The following is a 24,892-nucleotide window of genomic DNA, read 5'->3' as shown; positions in this document are numbered from 1 at the left end:
TACATTTATTTCAATACCTCAAGAGACCCATGCCCCAGGGCGGAGTCAAGTTTCTTCAATGATCAAGCAATAGCCTTAGTCCTCTGCTCTGGAAAAACCATGTGTAACTTAAATTTAAGATTATTTTTTTAAAGTATGCATAAATATGTATATTCTTTTACAATGTCTAGTTTATTGGTTCTAATCCACCATTTTAAATTGCATAGCATAATCCTTGACTTTGAAAATATTACCTTAATTTTAGCGATATTAATTACGGTATCATTAACTTGACAATAAGATGTAACAGCACCGAACTGCTTCGGCAGGCCCAATGAGGTACGATCCAACAAGATAGTATTGTCTGCATAAAATATTGCCTGAATCGACTCCCCTCTTAATGTTCGGGGAAATGTACACACAAAACTCAGATTCTCTGGGATAGCAGAGATATTGAAGGAAAAAAGCAATGGGGTACACATACAACAGTGGCATAACCCATGGCAGGGGGAGAGGGATGTAGATTTTCCTTGTTAAGGATCAATTACTTCCCAGTTCGGGTCTAGGAACCCTTGTGTAATGGTAGAATCAGCTTTAGTAAGCCCGGTAGTATATTCCAATTAATAAGTTTGTCCCAGTGTTTACCTCGGTTGATCATATCAAAAGCAGTCAATAGGTCTATATATGTTACATAAATTGCTTCATTTCTTATTGTAACATAATGCTCTAATAACACTTAATGCAAATCAGCCATCAATAGTTGAGTGGTTCCTTCTGAACCCCAGTTGGACTTTTCCGGAGAAGATGTTCTTTCTCAACCCATGTGTCTAAAACCTGCAGCAGATGTTTTGCATAGATTTTACTGGGAATATCCAAGAGATTTAACATTCCATAATTATCAGGCTTTTCCCTGGACCCTTTTTTTTAGAATTGGTAAACGTATACTCCCCTTCCAGGAATCTGGTATTCTATTTGAGTTTACTATATTAACAGGGGGTGACAATGCTAGTGCCCACAGGACAGGATCCATTATAAATATGTCTGCAGACAACCCATCCAGTCCCTGGGCCCGCAAACTCTTAAACTTCTTTATTATCAATGTCACGTCCTTTAACTTCTATTCTATTCTTAATCACATGGCATTTAGGTAAGCGTTCACATTATTTAACAACATCTTTGCATTAATACCTTTATCCTTAGTACTGTAGAGTTCTGTAATGTAACTGACCGACTGTTCCTCATCAACTGAGCAAGCTTCTGGTTTCTTTATAGCTCCATTTTGTTACCCAATACTTTCCAAAAGGTTGTAGTTTAACCAGTACGGAGAGATGTAATAACTTCTGTCCATATGGACTCCTTCTCTTCCCATATAGTCTTCCTATTTTCCTTTCTGTACTCTCTCCTGAACATCTTACTCTGCCTATTTCTGTTATTAGAGTCCAATTTATAAGCCTATTGTACTTTCTTATTTAAAGCTTTCTTAGCATACAATTTGTTGCCCTCCGACCACGTTTTAATTTGTCTCTTATTAATGTGTGGAAACTTGACTGAAAATTGGTGAATATTATTTATCAGCTTTTCAAATTCTAACCAGATAGTATATCTAGAGTTTCCACTATGAAGCATTAGGAGGTTTTGCGCCACATGTTTTACCTTATTATTAATTTTCTACGACCATTCTTACAATGGACATGAGATGAATGTTGCCTCATCTCTTTAGCCAACCAACTGAGTGTCAATAAGAGGCCGATATTCACTACAGGCTAAATCCCCTATAACCACATCCTCAACTAAGCAGGTTTTCTAGATAGACAATTAGTAAGGATGTCTTCTCGTTATCAAAAGTTGGCCTAACCGGTTGATCTCCTTTAGATCTCCCATTAATGACTAGGAGGCTAAATTTGTTTAATATATCCCCAATTTTCCCCCTTTCAAATCACTTTCTATATAATAATAGCTGAGGTGAGTAATTCAAACTAGCCTGCCTTTCCTCCTGAAATAAATCCTACTATGTAGAGCTGTTAATCTTGGCATTTAAGTTCCCACGCAGCAATATTGTGGACTAGGGAAATAATATATTTCTCTTATCTAGAACGAGTGTCAGTTGACATGTTTGCTTATCCTGGTGGTTGTTAGGCAGAATATATCTATATATAGACAACATAGACCTACGAGCGCACACAGCAGATTTTCAAAAGACACCAACATACAAGACAATTGCGGCGTTGGGTAGGGTCATTAGAAGTTTGAGAGGTGGCCTGAATTGACAGATACCTCTAAAATGCTTTTTTTAAACCAGAAAAATTAGCCTTGTGTACTTTACATAAAACTTACAAACAAAAGTAAAATGGAGCATTGATTGGCCTGATGATACATCATCTCAGGGATTTAATACAGCCTCCAAATTATGAGCAAAGCCCTGGGGAAAGCACAACGGATACTTCGTGTCTGACCGAAAACGGAACAAAGATAGTTCCCATCTACTCCATGCGCACCAGATGTCATCGGTAGAACAATCAAGTTCAAGTTCACACAGTCCTAAATATGCAGACACTTTAGGCTTCGCCAACATATCCTGCAACTGCTGAGATTGTTCATGGTTGTAAAGTACATGTGCTACCATCTTTTTATCTAAGTCAATGCAATATGACGGTTCAGTAAAAGCAATTTCCATTTCAATTTTACAATAATCAGCTTTCAGGTAGGCAAACCAAGGAATAAGTAAACCCTTCCCCAAAGAGAGACATTCCATGATAATATCCTGCATTAGCCCAGCCTCAGTATTCTTCCAGATAGCAAGCCACAGCAGAACAGGGAGAGCCCTAATGCGATCTGCTAAATAAGGAAGACTACGCTCTTTGTGACAGATATAGTGTGAGGCAGAAATAGGAACAGACAAAAGTTCTCTACAGAATCTATTTGCCTCACACTGTATAGCCTTAAAATTCGAAAAAACCCAAACCCCGGTGACCTACATAGCAATCGGTATGCATTGCACCGTATAAATTTGCAGAAGTGGCTTAAGATTGCCACTCTCGACAAGTTGGGGGAGGCTACACAAAGAACCATTGGCCAACGGAAATTTCATGCTGCGATGCACAGTATTTGCTGACCAAGAACCTCAAGCCTGATGCGCAACCAAATTGCCCTTTCACCATCTTTACATTATGAACAGCAAAGTCACCATCATCACCACATCACTAGATTCCCATGTTTCCTGTAACAATCACTGCAATATTCATGACCCCTAGTTTCTGAGTGTAAGACTGCTAGTTCCTTCTTAGCCCCACTATATTCCAGGACATAGAGCATATCAAATCATCATAGCCTTTTCCAAGGTGAGTATTGGGGAATAAGGTTTTCATAATTTATTGCCATCGCAATCCAATTCCAATAATCTTTTTCCAATGGTTGACTATTGTTGCACTCTCTATATAGGTCTTCCCTGATCAGTCTTTGTTATCACGATTTGCTGGCTTTTGCCAGTGGTTCATTTCACATCTTTCTGGGCATTGCCCGTACACGGGCCATTTTCTATTTGATAAAGATGCCCCTGACCTGACCTTCATTATACCTCCAGTCATCTTTTAGGTTTGAAGCAACATTCTCATTCTTTTCATCATAGTCATCATAATGAGAGAGTGTCGCAAATTATCAATTTGAACTAGAACCATGTGCCGTACACAGTTATTGAATTTGGGCAATGTGACCAGGGTTAAATCTTTGGATGTTATCTTCTTTAATTTTGGGAGGGACTGAAAACATTGTTAGAATTCTTGATCGATTTAGAAGCTAATCCTTTCCTCCATCAACAAAAATGTCAACCAACAACACTATTCCATCATCTATTTCAGATTTCCCGTGCTTCTTAGAATTTCCCAAACACACCACTACGTCATTATCGGACCGTCTAATTTTACTCCATGGAGGCTTTTCATCTATTATAGTCTCCGATACTAATTTAGGTAGAAGATTAATTGTAACCCTGGTATTAAGAGTTGTTATTCAGTTGCTTGGAGTACACATCCACAAGATATCCTCTGATCTCCCATCCAATGTAGTTACACTTGCCTGACTCTTTACACGGATACCATACGTTTTAACATCCTCTTGCTTCTCCATTGTCAAAGGTTTAGGAAGAACCACCTCGCCTGCCACAAAATGTACTTCTCTCAGTTTTCACTTCACCCAAAGAATATCTATCCTCCCTTCTGTGGCTGGGATGCAATCCTAATAATTCTCCTGCCAAGTTTCGTTATTCTACGGTTCTTCCTCCTTTTAGGCATTCTAAAGGAGGTATATTTTTGGTCTCTATTTCCACCACTGTTCTTTTGTTGGACTGAGAAGACATTCTTCTCGGCTTTATGCTCTTGCCCTTTCCTTACCTCAAAGTTGATAGCTTCACTACAGTCCTCAGCATCAATATCCTTAACAATTAATTCTATGCAGGGCTCACCTCTATCCCCTGAGCCTTCTCCTTTATCCGTAGGGTAATCACAAATTTGAGGGAGGATTTGGCTACATCTCCTGCTTTTTCAGGTTCAGCTATTTGCAAGTTTGTCAAGCTAGATTCGTGCACATGGGATTTGGTCTCAAATTGCTAGCCGAGTTTAATCATTTGCAAGTTTGACTGGCATCCTGTGCGTGGAAATTGGGGTGGGGGGAGGGCAGTCAGTGTCCAGAAACTACAGCATCCACATTGGGGCAGACACCAAGCAGGATGGGTCAATGCGATGGCGGGCAGGCAGGCCCTAATTTCAAAGGATTGTGGTAGTCTCACCCTGCAACCACCATCTTTGCCACGCCCCCTGGAGCTCTCCTCTCTAATCAGGACTTTAGCACAATACCAATAATTGTGGAATTGAGAGCCAATATCTTTGCTTGTTTGGACCTTCAGTTGTATGAAGTGTATTGTATGTAATGTACAACCAGTGTATTGCCCCATCAATAGTCTCCTCTTTCACATTTCTATTTAACCATTTTGATGCTACTTATGTAATGTATTGTTTTGTTACTATGTACAGTAGGTCATTCATAAATAAATGCCCCAGTTTTATAGCCATTTGTTGGACTTGGCCCTCACTGCAGGGTCACCCCACAACTTTTTGCCTTCAAACACACCCTCATCCCTCTATTTACTGAACCAGTTGTGTTGACTTTTTGGCCTCTAGCACTGGTAGCAGTGGCAACTTATAAGTCCCTAGTATACAGTACTATACGTACACAGGGCCTGTAAATTAAATACTACAAGTTGGTCCTGCAGCACTTATTGTGCCACCCACTTAAGTACCCCTTTAAAGACATGTCCCAGGCCTGCCATTGCAGGCTGCATGCTGCTAATTTGAGCTGACAAAATAAACCTTTTGCCAGTACCAAACCTCCCTTTTTAATACATAGACATCACCCATAAGGTAGGTCCTGAACAGCTCATAGAGCAGGGTGCATGGTATTTAAAAAGTAAGATGTTTTCTTACGTTTTAGATGTCCTGATAGAGAAAAACTCCTACTTTCTTTTTTCACTACTGCAAGGCCTACCTTCCCCCATGGGGTAACATTGGGTTAACTTATTACATTTACTAAGTGCTAATGTTTGATTGAAAGCAAAAGGAACAAGTAGAAATGCCATGTTGGGCTTGGACAATGTGATGAGTATACTGTACGGCACGCCAATACCTTAGTTCCTCCCAGATATTACCGGGTGGCCTTCTTGAGTTGGAGATCTTCTCTCTGACTCATTGGTTGGGACCGTAGACTGACGCTGCTGACAACCCTATAAAAAGGCAGGTGGTTACGTCACACAGCAGGCCTAGAGCGGTTTAAAAAATGGGATAGTATAAGCATCAAGGTTCTAAGGGGCTTGTGGGGAGGAGATCACATTTAGATGATCCAGGAGTTGCAAGACGGCTACCAACTTACCTGGACACAAGTTCACTAATATTGTCAATTACATCACTCCCATACTGCAAAATCCCTCCAGATACCGAAGTCCCTGAGATCAACCCCATTGAAGTCAAATTATTGACCGGGCACATTGCACAGGGTACCATTTCCCAAGTTGACAGTTCGCCAATTAATGCCCGAGCCGATACGAAACAATTAAACAGTGTTGGGAGGGGTAGGTCAGGTAATTGGATGACACAGATTAAAGAGATGCTAGGATGGCGCCACGGGTGCTTGCCATCTTCACATGCTTTACACTGATCAAGTTACATTGCCTTCACCCGATTTACACTACCCCGGTCTGACTCCATCGAGTCGGTAGGATTCCCCTGCCCCCTTGCTTCCACTGCTATTATCACGTGGTTTGGGCCGGTCCTGTGATGGTTCACTACTGGCAGATGATAAAGCAAGAACTCTTGTGGGTGCCAGATCGACCCCTGGATCTTTCCCCTAGAGTGGTCCTACTGTGTCCTGTGCCTGGGTTTGGCCCATGTAGCAAAGAGACGCATTTCTTACATTTTCCTATTTTTCACAATAACCTTTCTGCTGTGACCTTTTGCACATATTTGCGTGCACGACAATGTTGAATTTGTTTCTCTGAAACTACTTTGTTTGCACATCTAGCTTCGCACAACATCATCACAATGCCTCAAACATTCTGAACAAGGCCCTTCTACGCACTATGTACAAAAGCCGCTCTATCTTAGGCCACAGGGCGATAGGGCTATCTATCGATCCATAACATTGCGAATCTATATGCACATCCCAAGGCTGCTTTCTCTTATAAAGAGTATCCCAAACAATTAGTAGAGGAGGCACTGCAGCTGACACCAAGGGTACCAGCATGCTGAGATTTCACCACGCAGTGGTCTGACATCTCGGTAAGGGGTGTCCAGTTCGTGACCAAGGCGGGCTCCTACAAGGCAATGGGGTTGATTTGTTGGTGGTGGGGGGGGGGTTCTTGGCTTCACACCTACACACACTTTAGGTACACTTAGAGTAGGGTTTTCCATGGTAGGGGGACGCCTGATTACTGCCTTTACACTGTTTTAGCACCATGGTAGAATTAGATCTACTATTTAGGCTTTGGTGCTTGTAATCACTTTCATCTGCTTCTGTCGGATTATTGCAGCACTTGTTTTCTACACAAGAATAACATTGGTTCAATAAATATACTTAAAACCTCCCAATGTGTTTCTGTATATTTCTCGGAGCACAATTAAGAAAGAGTGACTGGGCGAAAGGTTCTGATCCGTTTCCATAATCCCTGAGGGTTGTCATGTTCAGTGGTTGCCAGAAACTATTCGCTCCCTGGTAAGGTTAGGGGGGCGTGTGGTGGCACTATGAGCTAGCTGGTCTCTAGGCCAACATATCCTGTGGGGTGCAAGGAATCAGTCTTAGCACCTCACCCAAAGTTTATGTTGTCCAACAAACGTGCAGGTCCTATGGATTCGTGGGAATTACACAACAGGGCATATTGGACGATCTTGGCAGCCCACGGGCTGAGCAGACGTTCATTGAGGGTCGCCTCTCTGGTTGCGAAACGTAAAATTCACCACAAGCCCCCTCCTTGGTGGAGTGGAGAGCGGGTGGGGACTGGATTGCTCAGCAGAAGAAACCTGCTTATGCTGCACGAGACTGCCAGCAAAAACATGGGAAGATTTTGGGGTAATGGTGGGAATACTAGGGTCTCGATCTGTAAATCTGGACTGTGACTTATGTACTGTGGTGCTACTCCCATAATGTTCATGTACATGTTTTATGTTTGCGTTTGGAAAACAATAAAAAACTTGTTTATAAAAGAAACTCCTAAAGCAGTAACTCCTAAGGTGAGAAACTTAGCGTCTAAGTCATATTGGGTCAAATCTCCTCCCAGAAATACCTTTGCCATAAAAAGGTACCACAACCTTTAAGGTTTATGCGTGGTTGATATTTCTAACTTCCTAACTTTATCTATAGATGTTAATATAGAAATTTTCAAAAGATGCAGCTCTGGCTGGACATTGACTTTACTAAGTATGACTGTGTCATCATTTAGGAGTTTGAAACTTACTACCACCTCCTAGGATAAGCCTAGAATGCACAATCTTGATATAAGTGAAAGGGCATATATTTATTCTGTTACTTCCCAATGACCCCCACCCCCTTGTATGTCACTCTTGGGCTGACTGCACCAGTACCTGGCAAGCTTTCCTTCTCTGTAGGTACGGCCCCAAGGATGGCGGTGGTTCTGCAAGGGCCACACATCAGGAAGCCAGAGAGTAACTGTTCCTTCCATTACATCCAAGTTAGCACAGGCAGGCTCCGTTTCCCGGCAGTAGTAACATTTTCCATAGAAACATGTGTTATTCCCTGAGAAGAAACAAAAAACACAGAACTCAGGTTCACACGTTCAGAAACTAGGTCTCCCCCTCCAATATGTGTACATAGCCAAACACACATCTCTCAATCATTGTCTTTCCCAAAGATCGCGTTTTCTTACTTGGTTGTCCGGCTCTACCTTTTAGTCAATCAATCAAACATTGTAGAGCATGGAAAATCACTGGGGGATGTCCCAAGGCGCTGGAGCTATGTGCTGCTGCGTGGAGGATAACCAGGAAGGAGAATGCAGTAAAAACAAGGCAAATAGTAGGAGTAAGCCCATAGAAAAACAGGGGGGGAAGGAAGGAGAAAGCAGTAAAATGAAGCAAAAGCGGGATAGAGTAATGCAGCAACACGGGAGAGCTGGGCCGGTGACAAAATGCTGGAAAGTGGAAGACCTCGATCAAAGGTAGATCATGAAAGATGGAGATTTATTTCATGGGCTGTACAGTTTGAAATTTCTACATCTTTCTCTCGTGATCTCTCAGCACACGGAGCTTGGACTACTCCTTGTAATTGTGCAAGCAATAGAGAGTGCCCTTTTCTCTAAAGAGGCAAATGAGGCCAAAAAAAAAAAAAAAAAGGAAGTGGAAGACCTCAAGCTTTTACCATCAAAACAGAAAATAGGAATATGGATACACTGCCACTTTGGTCTACTATGATGCTTTGCACCATCATTATTACAGTTCTTGAAACCCAAAGCAGTGTTTGAGAAGTAAACATTTGTATGCAACATGTGTGTGTGTGTATGATATAGGGAGAAGCAGTTCAGCATATAATTCCAGTTGCTATTGACAATATGCTAGGTCAATAATCCAGCTTTTAAATGTGGATGCCCTCAAACCCCCCCCCCCCCCCATCTGCAGACCACCCGTCTTTTCGCCAGTAGATGAGCAAGGGCTGTGAATTTTCTATAGTGCCCAACAATATCCTTAACAGAACCAATTAAACAAATGAGAGGGTCCAGTCGTACCTCATCTGTTATCATAGATGGCTGTGGTAAAACTCCAAAATCTGGGCACATTAGGGCAGATCTAGGCTAAGTGAAGGAACACCGGCACTTGTGCACCACATATAGTGCAGCAATCATCACTATGAAGATCAAATTTGTGACGACCTTCTGTGATGTAATAGATACACTGCCGAGTATCTCATATGGATGACACGAAGAAGACTGCTAGAAGAGACCAGACACGTCCTGAATCTCCAGGTCTCCTCAGAGATCTACTGCCCTCAATCAGCTTCTGAGCCGGCTTTTGCTCACTGGGGCATCTCCTCAGTCTCATCTTAGGCTGCCCCGTAGAGTAAGCTAATGAGCTTTTTAGTGGACACTCCAGTCTTCATGGATATGCAAAACATATGAATCTAAAGAGCCTGAAGAGGGTAGGTTTTCCTCCAAAAACTAAATCCAACCTCAACTCCAATAAAAACACGCTCTGGACCAGAGACTAGAAACAAATGAAAGATTAGAAACATGCCTTCCAGGGTACTGAGAACAATGACGATGTCTTAAGAAAGGAATGCAGTAGCAAATAAGAACTAAATACTGCCAGATATATGCAAGCATTCACCAACAAGTCCTTGGAAAAGATGGACAGAAGTGCCAATCTAGGGCAATGAAATAACATCACATGGAATGTGAAGGGGCTCCAAATGGTCCAGCGGATGTGCTAGTTGAGTTGTGAGAAAGAATGTATGTAGGAGGTGAAGTGAAAGGAGGAGAAGGGTGAGAGGAGGAAACAATCCAGATGGCTCTTTCAGACGTCGTCTGTAGTCTTTGAATAGGGTGAACAGATAATGCAATGTAATGTAAACTGCAATAATGCTAGGAAGAACTTCCCAAGAAAATCCCCAAGTTCAGCCTCTAAGATGACTCCCACCCGCTGGATGTCCAAGGAATTGGTATGCCTTGCTCACATGCTTATGCTCTTTTTCCAACCTACCTAGCTAAGTATTTCACAATCCTGGGATTAACAAGTGTTTATACATATAATAAACAAGAAATGACAAACTCCGCTATCCCTCAGGGAGCAGTCATCATGGGCAGCACAACTGAGATAATCTAAACTTTTTGCAGGAAATGGGAACATGATTGTTTGATCCAAAGAGTCTTTTAAAGACCGAATAGCATTAGCACAATCTTGAGGAAATGAGAGCAAAAGAATGGTGCAGACAGCATCGAAGGCAACAAATACCAGATATTCACTCCGGGGAGAATTTGAGATTTTTTTTTTTCCATTTTTGAACAAAAGAACCAAAATGATCTGTCATCTGCTCAGAAGAGGATGGCACCAGAAGGTTGTCAGCCAACATCATCTTACAGAAAGATCTTGACCTAAAGATTTACAAGTTATCGTACAACTAGCTGTAGACTTTCCATCATTAACTCCATTGGGGTAATGTTTTTGTAAACAGTATTTGAGACACAGTATTTTTCAATTTTGGTTACAATTTTATGCTGCCATACATGCAGGAAGATATTGCAAACAAGGGCAACTTGCTCACTCCCACTAACACATAACCTAGATCCGGTTATACAGTTTAAAAATAATCAATTCATGCATCTTTCAGCATTAAACCTAAATTTTTCTGCAGATATTAAGTCCCTGAAAGTCAAAGAACCTACGCCGTTCAACCAAGCATCAATCTGAGCAAGAAGACTATATCAATTTAGCTCCCTATGTCAATAATGGTCTGATAAACGGATGAGAAAATAAAGTTGTTCATTAAAGATAGGTACTGCCCTGTGATAACACATTGTGATAATATGTGCCCAAACCTTAAAAAAAGGACCTCAGGAGGTGCTCTAAAATAAAACCCTGGCTTTGCTGGGAGACAAAGTCAAAGACTCGCTGACCCAACTGGAGTGCTCCGAAGAGCCTGACTGGTGTACCATTTACGAACCGGAGCATTATCGGGTGTAGAGAAGGACATTTGCCAGATTTTGTACTGCAAAGCAGTGTTAAGGCTGAAGACTTTAAGCCTCACAACTGCATTTAAGTATTCCAGGCCTCAACCCAAGCTGAAATCAGTCTTTTAATGCATGCATGTATTTCACTTTGTAAAGCTCCGTACTCTTAAACAAGTTGAAGGAGGTACTTTATTGTAAAATTAAAACCAGAGAGAAATGTGGCACAGAATTCCTAGCTCCTGCTGCTGCCTCCCAAAGTCTTGTCTACAATCTTCCCAGTATTCTACATTACACCACATGAACACAAAGCACAGTATCTTCCTAGGTACAACATTAATGATGCAAACCCTTGCATCATGAAAGACATGTGTCAAAACTAAATATCTACAAAAATGACAGTCTATCCAGGCATGTCAGAAGCAGTAAATGCCGAATGTCTGGGGATTTGGGCCCTAATGTACCTTCATTCACTCTATATAAATTTTGCTGAGCTCCATTAAGCACCGCAGCAGCACTCAAATCACACAGTTGATATGGATATGTCCCAGTTCAGGTTCTGCCATGGCACGTCTTGCTACATAATGTGTGTGTTCTCTCAGTATCCTTGCTCATACTATGGCCATGTTTTAATTTGGAGTCCCTCTACCCATTTTTAAAAACCAGAAAGACACTGTACACAGAAATGGTTACCCACCCCAATCTAATCATCCGTTTCTGTGCCCCTACATGCGCTAGTACCATAGACTGTGCTTGCCCCCACGTATCATACTTCAGTTCTCCTGTATTTGATGCTCTTTGAACTTGGGCTTTGCCTCCTCATTACTGCTGGAAGGCACATCCATAAATTAACTGTCCTTTTTCTGTAGCAGGATGTCACTGTCTTACTCCTGTGCCTTCCATCCTAACCGAAGGCTGTGGCCTCAGGGAGTGGAAACAATATTCCACATGAGGCTTCACTAATAGTGTATTTGGGAGGAGCACATATTCTTCTCTATTGTTTGTACTGTTCTCTACGCAGCCCCAAATGTTCCTTGTCATAGTTCAAACACAATGAGATAAATTCATGAAATAACTACTTTTTCCCTCTAGCATATGAGAGCATCCAATACATTCTCCCATTTTTAACTAGTCTCGATTTCATGGCCAGTAAATGTGCAACTTTGTAAATTGCGAAAAAGAATGTCTTATCTCACTGACCATCTTTGATTGTTCTTTAATCTGTCCTCTTTTGTTTACAAATTTGCTAGGAGTTATACAACCTATGAAAGGTTTTAGTCTGCAGTGCCCTTAATAAAAGCAATATAGATGGTGCTCCCAGACCCTTGCCCCATCTTCATAAAAAGCTAACTTTTCATCTCATACCACTACATTATCAATCACCTCTGAAGAGACGGCCAATCATCACGCAACTTAAGTATATTGCCGTCTAGCACAGCTTATTTACAGGTAGCTACACCCACACAATGTCACATTTTCACCACAGGAAAAAAAAGGCAGAAGGTTGCACTCCCTTGTGCACAACAACAAGTAATTAAAATGAATTCCTCAAATTTTAGATTAGTTGACTTTACTTAAGACTCAGGTGTTTTCTGGGTATTGTTAGATGAAGCACTTACCCACTTTCAGAAAGGTGCTCAGTAGTGAATCTGTGGCGACAGGTTTAATCTCAGTCTGTAGGTTTACAAACCGCCCTACCACCAGTGGGGCCCGCCGAAATCCCAGAATCCTGCATCAAGGAAGAGAAAATGGGATAGTGAGGACTTCAGTGCAGACTTCCACATTCCCATTTCACACCTGTACCAGTCTCATGCAGATTTTTTTCATGAATAGTTAGACTTGAAATATTCTCATTCATAGTTCTAAAAATCAGCAATGCAATCAGATCTATCACCTAAATGTATCTTATCTACAAATTCCACTGATGGTCATCCTAAGTTTGTTTGGCAATGACGATGCAGTTTGCATGCTCTTTATTTTGTAAATGCAACCCGAGACCTCTTGGGACAAGGCTTCGCTACCTCATGAAAGCAATTTATAACAGAATGGTTAATCAGCAGTGCCTGTTACTTCCTCAATCTAACTTTTTCCTACAGTCTTCTCACTTTCTTTAAATTCCCAGTAACTATTTAACAAAAAATCTTGAATTTATGGACTAAGCAGAGCATCCTGCATATATTCACTTGCTTTGCTCTAATTTAGTACAGATATCCAGAAGACTGTTACATTTTTAAATGGCCTATACATTCTGGAGCGAGTGTCTATAATCAGGCCTCAATGATGCGGAGTCCAAGAATTATTTTCGGTTTCTCCCTCCCCACTCCCTTATTAACTTTGGATCACATACCCCCCACCCATCTATGAAGAGTCCTTACTTTCGCCAAACATCCCTCAGTTAGACCCACTAAACCAAGCAAGGATGCCCAACTTCCACCAACAAATGTAAAACTACGCATGGGAGCGACAGACTTCGGATGAAGTTTTTATTCAGGGCTTTGTAGATTACCTTTTCAAGGCAAAACTACTCACAAGAGGAATGAATCAACACTGGTCTTGACTACTAGTTCCTCTACATCTTCAAGACAGAAACCAAGCATCACCATTCCAAAAACAACTTCTCCTTAATTGGAACATAGCTGTGTTTGAACTTTTTGTGTGTGATTCTTTAAATCTTTTTCCTAACTCCGAAATATTTTTTTTAGCTAGAAACTTTGTCACATCAAAATCCTAAATTAACTAACTATAGGGAAGTTTCTGGACCAGCAGTGTCCTCAACAAAGGGCCATGTCAAAAAAGGGGACCAGGGGGTGTGGTTTCAAAGTCTCACCATTGTACTACAGGCTGATATTAACTGGTATGTTTATAAAACTGGCCTTTTTGGTAAACATGAGTGCCCTTGTTGCTAATAATAATTTACTTTAAGAAATGGAGATATGTAATGTGCATATTTCAGATATTGCTGATGTTCCTTTTACTATGGAATCTCTGTAGTTAGTTCAAAGTATAATGTATGATATAGCCTGAGGCTTTGTTAAGAGTACTCTATTTTAATGCCCAGATAACTTATTTGTTCTCACGTCTTTGCTTTTCTGACCAGTCTCATTGCTTGTAGATTGCATGTTTTTCATTTGCCTACAAAGCAGAGTGATCATAATAAGGCTTGGCTGCGTACATATTGTTGTTAAATTGCAGATGTGTTTCCCATGTAGGATGCAGCTATGTTTCCTTACTGAATATTGAATCACCAACTTTGCTGATCATTCTCAATTAATGCTATCAATACGAATGACTCCTCCTCCACCCGTTGATCCATCTATTTCTTTAGAAAGTAAACTCTCGGAATAATGGTTTGTGTACTTGGAAAGAGGTTGCGGATTCTAGTTTGATAGATTGGTTAGGGCCAACAAATACATGGCTGATCTCCTCTGGGACTTTGAATGCATCAACTATAATGATTATATGGCTACTATTGACCATTTCTTTTCCCCATCGGCTATTTTTCCAAAAGATGCTAGTAAAGGATATACTTATAACCAAGCTGTCTCAAAATACAAAGATCTCGAAGAAAGAACAAAGCTGGACACCGGATAACCTAGAAGCCAGGTGGTGGTATTCCGTTCAGACCTCTTTGATGAAACTCTGAGAGATTTGTGGAATATTGTTGTAGGGGACTTGGATGTTCATGTTCTTAAAAAGTCTATTTAAAAGGATACAATTATCTGCTGATCTCATATCCTCAAGCTCTACTGGGAGACAAAAATCTCACCAACATCTTAACTCCTTAAGTAGACTCTTGGTTTTTGAGTCAAAGATAGATATGATTGCCAATATCAAAAAAGAGAACCAGTTCCTGTGCCAAAGGATCTAGGACCTGAAGGAGTCCAAGTAGTGGCTCTAAAATCCATCTAGAGACCCAAGTTATTGAAAACCACCGACTATTGACTGAGCAGGTACGACAGCACTCTTCTTGTATGATCAATAATACCTTGTGTCTACAATCCCTCCTTCCTCACGAGTCCAAAGTATCCATGAAGTACACAAAAAATTCTATCTAGTGCTAATTTGAGGTGCAAGTTCTGTTAAGTGGATCAACATAATGATTTAGTAAAAACTCAAAAATGAAAATATGACATAGTGCCTGCTGACAGCAATAATAAGTATGCAACTCCAATAACAGGCTACATTTTAGGATTAGGACTGGCTTTGAATTAAATTCGGAACTCCTGCTCCCAATGGTTGTGTCCTCATCCCATGTTGGTTTTATATAGCAGATTTTCCACAATTTGTAAAAGCTTTTAACCCCTGATCCACCTAAATGAGGTTCAACAGAATTCTCAACACGAGTCAGTAGAATGCTTTGGCTAGCTATTAGAGTACCGATAATTTAATGGTTAATGAAAACAAAATAACACTATGATATTTGGTTCCCAAAGTCCAATAGCCTCCGCCACCAGATGCGTAATTATATTGGTCTTTCAAATTGTAGAAAATTACCCCAATGTTGCAATTATTGCATTTGACAATCTATTATGGGTCATATTTGAAGACTGTCAAAAACGTCTGTCGTGTTGGGCCTACTACAATTCTTCAAAGCTTTTGGTAAGAGGGATATGACATGTCTATCCATTAAGAGTCTGCATATCTAAAATTGCAGTTTTTACATTTAATTATATTGAATTTAACTCAACTCTGGAAGGCTTACAACTATGAAAAGCTTACATTGGGAGTAAGATGGTGCATTCAAATGGAGTGCTAATAACTGGAGCCTAGTTTGATTTCGATGAGCTACTGTGCTTTTTATCCAAACCTCCTTCCTTAGTTTTGCAAAGTATTCTTTGGTTTTAATTATTAAGCAAAGTATTCTTTGACCAAGCTACTTCATATATCTTTGGAAGCCTCGCAAGTAACTAAACCTGAGATCCTGAATCAGGCTAATAAGACCAAAATGAACTTATGGTTACGCCCTATGTGTTTAAAATGCGGCAGACAGCATTGAGAACTAGAACGAGGGTGACTCAATGTGAGGCTCTGTACACTAAGTAACCATGGCTATTTTCTGGAAAACCCATATGGTCCTCAACCCTCTGGAAAGAATCCTCTCAAGTTTTCCTGTAGTAATACAAGAAGTCAATGATGGAAAAAATGGAATAGGAAATTCCTAAATACAGCAAATAGAGGCTTTCTTAGTAGACCCAAAAGAACCAATCCTCTCCCTCTCAGCTAAACGAAAACCATGGCTAATTAACTGACACCTGCCGAAACCTTACGGAAAGTGTCTGTTGTACTTGATTGTGGTCTAAAACGTCCCCTCAATAAATGGCGTAACAAAATGCATTCTTCACAATCTTTATAAATTGTGGGTCATTGCCCACCTGCTACATTTCTATAGATTTATTCAGGCCATCAAAATGGTAATGCTCTGCCAAGACTGTTGCAACGACATTTACTTGGGTATTCCAACATAGATACTGCATTAATGTAAAAAAGCACAGAACTATAGGGAGGCTTTATTCAACAAGAGCATGAATGGATCTTCAATATAGATGCTCTTGTGCTAAGGTAGCTCCACCCACTTTGAAGTTTTGCCTCTGCTTCATTGTTCTTTTAGTGTTTTTAGGCTTACTTAGTTGGCCCGAGATTAAAATTCTCCCATCTAATAATCACGTGCATGCTAAGTATAAAGGGCCACTTCAAGTACTGCTGCCAAGGCCGTTTGGCGACCCCTGCCCAATCTTCCTTGTATTATCTGTCTACTGTTTAATCTGTTCTGCAGTGCTTCCTTTAAGGTGCTACCTTGTTTAATGGAAACTATGCTCTAGAGTATTTCCCTTTCTTGTCAAGCATGTCCCTTTCCAGTGCCTTCTGAGACCCTCACGGGTAAGTATCGCGCTTTACAAAACCCCGATTGATTGATTCTGTGTATAGATATTACATTGTTATTTAACTTATTGGCCTGTTGTGACAGCTGCACATCCAGCTTCCCAGATAGCAGCTAGGCCAACTCTTCACATGAAAATATCATTCCAAAATGGCTGCAAAAAACACACAGTTGCTCATTGTTGGGTGTGGTTTGCTGCTGTAGCACAAACTTTGTTCACATTCACCTCCCTTGTTTTGCTATTGTATGTGCCTAATTCCTTCAACTAACCATCTGTAATCATGAGCTGATCAATGAAAGCGGACAGCTAATGGCAAAACGTGTGGGTCAACATACCAATCATTAACAATAAAGAAAGAGCGCACTGCTTTAAATGGAGATCCCCTGCAACGCAGCAAAATAGCAGTGTGTTAGATTGTTGCAATTTAAAAGTAAAATTACCTTGGTCAGAATCATTACCTGAGAAAACACGTCTGCTTACATCATTCTGTCTGTCAGTATTAGACCCTGCCTATCATTTTCCCGATTCTTAGTTATTCATCTGTGATGCTACAAGTGTGGCTTAGACTTGACTGCAATACGAAGATCAGCTATTTTATTATCCAGAAAGATTTGCACCTCACCAATCACCTCACTGTTTACATCAAATACCAATGTTGACTAACAAGATGTTCGAGATGGCATTAAAATCATAAACATATCATCCTATCTATTGCCCTCTGTCAAAATCAGCCTCGAAATAATTACAGCCTTCCTTCCGCTCAACTCCTGCAAATTCTCCATTTGCGCCAAGACACTAACATATTATAAAACTGTCAAATCCTTATAAAGTATATTCTCAGTGAAACCTCACATTTCTGTGTTTTACAAAGAAAAGTGTACGATACGTTGCCAAGAATATCTTCAAAAGGAGAGATTATGTCCTATGAAGCTAGTAAATTGACCAACATCAAGACAACAGTAGGTATATTTCGGCAGAAAGATTGTGCCTATTCCTCTCAAAAATTCTCCTATGGTTGGCTTGCACTGAATATGTGCACAAAAGGCAGGTATTACAACACACAATGCAGTGGTGCCACCAATCATATGATAAGACTGAAAGACATAACGGTTTAACTCCATTGACACTACGCCATAAAAGTGCATTGCCCTCACCATGGTAACTGCAAAATATACTATTGGAAGTCACTAGTGAGGTTTTCAGTAACATTTGAAGCCACCTCATGCCCTGGATTAACACATCACAGATTAAAATGCCCCAAAATATAGATTAAATCTGCTAGAAGTAACGCAGTAGTAAGGATTTCAATATTTCAAAATACACACATTTTGTTTTGGTTCTATGCCTACAAAGACTGAAATACTGCTCTGCTACACCTTATAAAAGAGCAATAAAAGAGGCAATGTCAGGGTGAAGATCTGCTTTTCAAGGGAAATATCAAGCCACAAAATGGTAGGCACTATGCAGTCTTCCAACAAATCTAGTTTTGCTAAAAAGAAATTATCTACATTTATATGACGTTTGTATTTACTACATGCTTGTTTTAAGAGAACATAAGAGGAATGCATCTTCTAAACGGAGACAAAAAAAAAATAGAGAGCACAATTGTTATGCTGCAGTTCAAACACATTTCTATAAAAAGGGTAGCGTTTGCAGTAACGCTTGGGTGAAATGACGGATTCAATACTTTATAGTCCTCGTAAAACTGAATTCTTGGTATTGACATAATACGAGTCAATGATCTGAGTCAAAGGGAGTGTTGGAACTTGAGGAGCTCAACATTCTTAATTCTGGTACCCCACATATTATGGCTACTGAAAACTCTCATTGTCGTTTAATAACATTGTAAAGGGTAACAGAATCAAAAGATTAATTTGTGTCTGTGAACAGGCATTTTGACAGACTATGGTAATTCAGGGTACACTCATCAGAATTCTCTGAAAAAGTGTATTTTCTTACTGAGGATCTCTACGGGTCTTTGCAACCTACCGTATTGATCTGTTTGAAGACGTACCAATAGTTGCCAGTGTGGGCAGACCAAATGACTAGAGGGGCAGTGTCATAAATCGGAATCTTCCTCAGAGAAGATAGATCAGGAAAGGCATCCAAATGTTTAAATTCCCTTGCCTACATTCTGTTTGTTATACAATTCACCAGGTTTCATACTTGCCCAAAGACAGATCAACCTGGGCATATGATACATGCATTTTTCTTTTCTTTCAGAGTTTTACATAGCGCAAACTTGAGCCAAAGGTATCTGGTATTTATTTTGAAAGTTTTATATAGCGCGAACAAGATCTTTGCAGATATCAGAGCGCTTTACAAAGGCAAGGGGTAAGAACAGGAGAGTGCCTAACAGGCATTTGGGCATAGTGTAATTGTAGGTAATAAGTGAGTGGTAGGGTAGGTACACGAGGGAGCATAGTTAGGCAGGTAAGTCAGTAATACAAATAGTACAAATAAGAGGGAGCATGGACAATCAGGTAAGTCGATAATACAAGTAATACAAATGGGCAAAGAGATCAAACAAGTAGTACAGATCGACGCAGAGTCTTAAAAGGTCCAAAGTAATAGTTCAAGTGTATTTAGCCATGAGGATAGCTTTTACTTCTTTCTTAAAAAGAGGAGTGGAGGAGATGAGCCTGGTTTCAGGAGGGAGTGAGTTCCAGATCCTAGGCGCCATTCCTGAGAAGGAGCGTTTGTAAGTTTTTTCCTTCCGGAATCTTCGAGGCTTCAGCAGAAGATTGTTTGTGCTTCTGGTGGTTCTGGAGCCGCCAGAAATTGTCAGCTTCTGAGTGAGGTAGCCGGGTGAGTTCAGGTGTACAGCCTTGTGCGTCATGCAGGCATTTTTCAGATGTATTCTGGCTTCAAAAGGCAGCCAGTTCAGGGATTTAAAGTCTGGGGAAATATGTGAGTGTTTTTTTGATCCGGTGATGAGTCTTGCTGCCGCGTTTAGCGAAGCTCTTAGGGGTGCAGTTGTAAGGGGGAGACCGCAGAGGGCGATGCTGCCGTAGTCTATGCGAGGGATGACTAGTGCTTGTACTGCAGTTTGGAAGTCTTTGGCTGGGAGGAAGGGTTTAAGTTTCCTCAAGGTATTTATTTGGAAGTTCGCTCCCTTAGTTGCCTTGCTGATATGCTGCTGCATGTTGAGATTGGCGTCAAGTGTTATGCCTAAAGATTTTCCTGGATCCACGATGGTCAGTTGGACATTGAGTGCAGTTAGGTGCTTAAGCCAAGTTTGAGTGGTAGAGATTTTCGCGGGAGGTGAGATCAGAAGGAACTCGGTTTTCAGAGCATTGAGTTTGAGGTGGTTATCGGCAAGCCAGGATTGGGTGCTTCTGATCGTTGAGTTCAGAAGCATAATGTCTTTGGGGGATTGTAATTTGAAATATAGTTGGGTGTCATCGGCGTACATGTGAAAGTGTACATTGGATGCTTGTAGCAAGGTGGTGAGAGGTTCCATAACTAGGTTGAACAAAGTTGGGGATAGGGAGGATCCTTGGGGGACACCTAACGATACAGGTACTGGAGAGGACATCAAGTTATACTCTTGAATTTCTGAGACCGGTTGTGTAAAAAGGAAGTGAACCACTGGAGAACAGTCCCAGAAAGACCCATTCTTGTGTTTAAGAGTTCGAGTAAGCTCTCATGTTTAACAGTGTCGAATGCTGAAGAGAGATCAAGAAGGATGAGGAGGCAGGTATCGTTTTGATCTAAAATTTGGAGGGCGTCGTCAATTATGTGAGTCATAGCAGTTTCGGTACTGTGCCCTGCTCGGAAGCCTGATTGATGAGGGTTGAGGAGATCAAACTGTTCTATGTGCTTTGTCAATTGTAGTTGAACGCATTTTTCCAACAGTTTGGCGAGAGTGGGAATGTTGGTAATAGGACGGTAATTGTTTAGATCGGTGGGGTCGGCTGTTGGTTTCTTTAGTAAAGGTGTGACTTGTCCCACTTTGAGGGAGTCAGGGATGGTTCCTTGTTGAAGTGAGCTGTTGATAATTTTAGTCCAGAGTGGGAGGAGCAAAAGGGTGAAGTCTTTTACAGCGCTAGCAGGAAGAGGGTCAGTGAGGTGATTGGATGGTTTCAAGGTGCTGAGTAGTCTGTCAATTTCTTCTTCAGAGTAAGTGTCAAAGGATGACCATGTCGCATTGTTTTTTGGTTCAGTGGGTGTTATGCAGTGGGGTTTGGAGTAAAGGCTTGCGTCAATGAGGAGATCGCTCCTTATGTTGTCAGTTTTTTGGTTAAAGAAAGCAGAGAAGTCTTCACAGGAAGGTGCATCGCCCATAGTGCTGACTGATTGGGGTTGTTCCTTGGATTGTGTTCTGATTAGCTCAAACAGTTTTCTTGGACGGTTTTTTGCTTGGTCGAGCTGGAGTCTGAAGAAATCTGATTTTGAGCGTTTTATTTTCCTGAAGTAGGCGTTTCTCTTTTTCTTCAGAATTTTTAGGTGCAGTGCCGAGGGAGCAGATCTCCAGGTGCGCTCTGCCATTCGCATGGCCCGTCTATCTTCATTGAGACTCCCGTCGTACCATGGGTTGGAGATCTTAGTGGAGACTCTTTTCAGTTGCATCGGTGCAGCCTCATTGATTATTGAGGTCATAGCGTTGAGATAGTGGTCAGTTAAGTATTGAACGTCAGTAACGCCGGTAGGGGGAAGTAGGAGATTGGAGCTGTTAGGGGGTAAAGAGTTTGGGTTGAGTTTCTTCAGGTCTCTTTTCCAAACTTTGGGCTTGGAGGATTAAACCGGGTTAAGTTTAACTTTTTCATTGATGAAAAATGTGACAATATGGTGATCTGACCAGTCACAGGGTAGGATTGAATCAAGTTGAATAGTGCCTTCTTTGGAGATGATAAGGTCGATGATAGAGCCTTTGTCATGGGTGGGACTGTTGCATATTTGGGTGAGGTCAAAAGCGTTAAGGAAGTTTTTGAGGCTATTTACCACTGAGTCACTGCAATCATTCCAGTGAAGATTGTAATCGCCAAGGAAAATTTGAGTGTTTTGCCGTCCTGAATTGGGTCCATGAGTTGTTGGGAGAAAGTGAGGTTGTCCCCGGGTGGGTGGTAGATGATGTGTAGTGAACATACAGGTTTGTTTTCGCTGATGACATCAAGGCAGATGTATTCACAGGAGGTAAGAGAGGGGGCGGTGACTTTATTAACTGAAAGGTTGCTCCTGTAAATGCATGCGATTCCACCTCCTGTCTTGCTGGACCTGTCAAGTCTAATGATGCAGTAGTTGGGGGGGGACTAGGATATCCATGATAGGAGTAGAAGATTCAGTTAACCATGTTTCAGTTAGGATGGCTAGGTCAAGGTTCAAAGTAATGATGAGATCAGCGACCTCCGAGGAGTGTCTTTGGGCCGATCTGCAGTTGAGAAGAGTGCATTTGAGTCTGGGGGTGCAGAGGGAGGAGGAGGGATCTAGAGTGAGGGGGACTTTTGTGAGGTTGTTGGGGACGGAGCCTCTGTTGTTTTGCGTGGGGTGCCTGAGGGGGTTGGAGAGAATCGTAGGAATGGACAGGTGTGTGGTGGCTAAGAGGTTTTGGCGAACCGGGACATATGTGCGGAGTAGGGTGTGTATGTCGAGGTCCGAAAGTGTATTGATAGTGCGTCGGGGGCGGTTGGAGGTAATGCGAGAGGTCCAATGTGGGGGGTGAGTAGGATGTGATGGGGATAGGTTGTTAGGTGGAGAAGTGGTGGTGGGAAGGGGGTGTCTGGGGTGTGTGAGGAGTAACTCTTTGAGGGTGTGGAGTTCTTCTCTCACTTGGAGGAGGGTGGACATAATCATGTCCAGCGTGGGGTTGGGTAAGGAGTTGGGGGTGGGCACTGAAGGAGGGCAGCTGTCTAAGTTACTGGAGTAGGGGGGGAGAGGGGTGGGGGTGTTAGTGAAGTGGTTGGAGTTGGAGGTGTTAGTGAGTGTGTTGATGTTCGGGTAGGTAGGGAGGTTGGGGGGGAGGGGAGTGAAAGTATTAATGATGGTGTTGGTGTTATTGGACAGGGAATCAGTGATAGGAGGGGTAGGGCAATTGGGGGAAGTGTGGAGGCTGGGGGTTGCCGGGGTGACGGTGTGGTAGTGGGGAGAGAGTGGGGGGGGGAGAGGTTGAGGGAAGAGTGAGGGCTAGGTGTGGCAGGAGTGAAAAGAGTGGGGGGAGATGGGTTGGGAGAGTGTCATGTTGTGTGGGGTGCAGTCAGGGGAGGTGGGTTGTTCTGAGAAGCTAGTCGGAAGTGTGGGGTGCTGGTTATGTGGGGGTGGGGTAGAGGGGGTGGGGGTGGGGGTGTTGGTGGAGGAGGGGAGATCCGCATCTGGGATTGAGGAGTGTGAAGTGTCTGTAGCCGGGGGGTGATAGAGTAGAGTACTGGGGGGAGGGAGGAGGTGCAGAGCGCTTTACATGAGCACCAGTTGCATTACACAAGGAGACATTCATTTTTGAAAACATTTAATTGCATGGGGGTAACATATGAGAAACTGTGAAAGACATGATAATACATATCCAAAATAAGCCACATTCAGTAAGAACATTTAGTTTGTTTTTTTCCAGTGGTCAGAGTAAGGGTCCATCACATTGCGAGGCTTTCAGGACAAGGGTCCTGAGCCATCACTGGAAAGGCTGAAAATTGCATTTCTCCTGTGGAAGCCTTCATCTACTGAAATCTAAATGTATTTCTCCCAAGCATGCCTAGCCCTTCTCAGTCCCAAGCATCTGTCAAGCTTAGTTTTATATTTTAATTTTCAAAAACTAAACATTAAAATGACATTTTCTTTTTGGAAAAAATATATATATGCCCCCCCCCCCACTGCCATTGGAGTTCTCCTGTGGCAAGGGGGGTGGGGCGATATTAAACAGTCGTAACTGCCCCTTATTGTCAGGGTTTTCATGCCTGTGACAGGCAGTGAAAACTGATCCACATGTCAGTCCATCTAAATTAGGTGGGTGGACAGAGGTCATCTACGACATCCCTTACTCTGTTGGGCCGTCGAAGGTGTGCCAGACACGAAGTAGTCTCCGACATGATTGCACCAATAGTTCACCCACATATAAATTGGACAGGCGGACCATTATCTTGGCAGCAAGGATACTCTGTTGCAAAAGAGAGTTCTTACTGCCACAGATATAAATCTACTCCTTATGTTGTTGAGGTTAATCCACCACTTACTTTGGTTGGTTTTGTCAATTCCAGAAATGTTTGCTTCAAAGAACAAGCAATATTTGTGGCGTTGGCTCTCACTAGGTAATTCTACCCAGAAGGCTTTGCAAACCTCAAATGCTGGCTAAAAATACACAGTTTCCTCACATTTCTGTGACAAAGGTCTGAAATCTGTGGGGAGCCACAAATGTTCTACCACCCTGAGTTCTCACCCATCTCTCGATAAAAACGGTGCACAACTTGTGTAGTTGGAACAAGAGTCTGCCAGACAGACAAAAGGCACCAAAGCGATGCATGGAGAGAGATCAGAGAAAAGGGTAGCTGGGGTATTGCGAGCTGTGCTCAGCCACCACCCATGGAAAAGTAAATACCCAGTGGAATCTTGGGTAGATCGCACAAGGTTCACACACATTTTTCTTAAATTTCTGTAATGGAAACTTTCACAATCCACAGGAATGTGAGGAAAATTAGTGTTTTAGTCATAACGTAACGTATATTTTTAAGGTGCATGTTCACCCAAGGGTATCATGGCGCTGAATAACAGATGTTTGTTACACAACACAATGGTACTCATTTTATCGACCTCAGAAGGATGAAAGGCTGAGTGAGCCCACTGGGATTTGAACCTGTGGTTGGGTTTCAAAGGCTTCTGGGTAAAATTACCTTACCAGAGC

General features: G+C 41.8%; 1 protein-coding gene across 2 annotated transcripts in view; it reads right to left on the bottom strand.

Annotated features, from left to right (window-relative positions):
• Positions 1-24,892, bottom strand: part of FAM20B (FAM20B glycosaminoglycan xylosylkinase) — a 188,478-nt gene that overhangs the window by 96,109 nt on the left and 67,477 nt on the right. For both annotated transcript variants that reach the window (XM_078642242.1, XM_078642251.1), the window contains exons 4-5: positions 12,808-12,917; positions 8,100-8,271 (exon numbers count right to left, since the gene is read on the bottom strand). In XM_078642242.1, the coding sequence (XP_078498368.1) occupies positions 8,100-8,271; positions 12,808-12,917 (282 nt within the window). The remainder of the gene's footprint in view (positions 1-8,099; positions 8,272-12,807; positions 12,918-24,892) is intronic.

The sequence above is a fragment of the Lissotriton helveticus genome, chromosome 1_1 (assembly GCF_964261635.1).
Source record: "Lissotriton helveticus chromosome 1_1, aLisHel1.1, whole genome shotgun sequence".
Lineage (NCBI taxonomy): Eukaryota > Metazoa > Chordata > Amphibia > Caudata > Salamandridae > Lissotriton > Lissotriton helveticus.
This window is presented reverse-complemented; position numbering and strand designations above follow the sequence as displayed.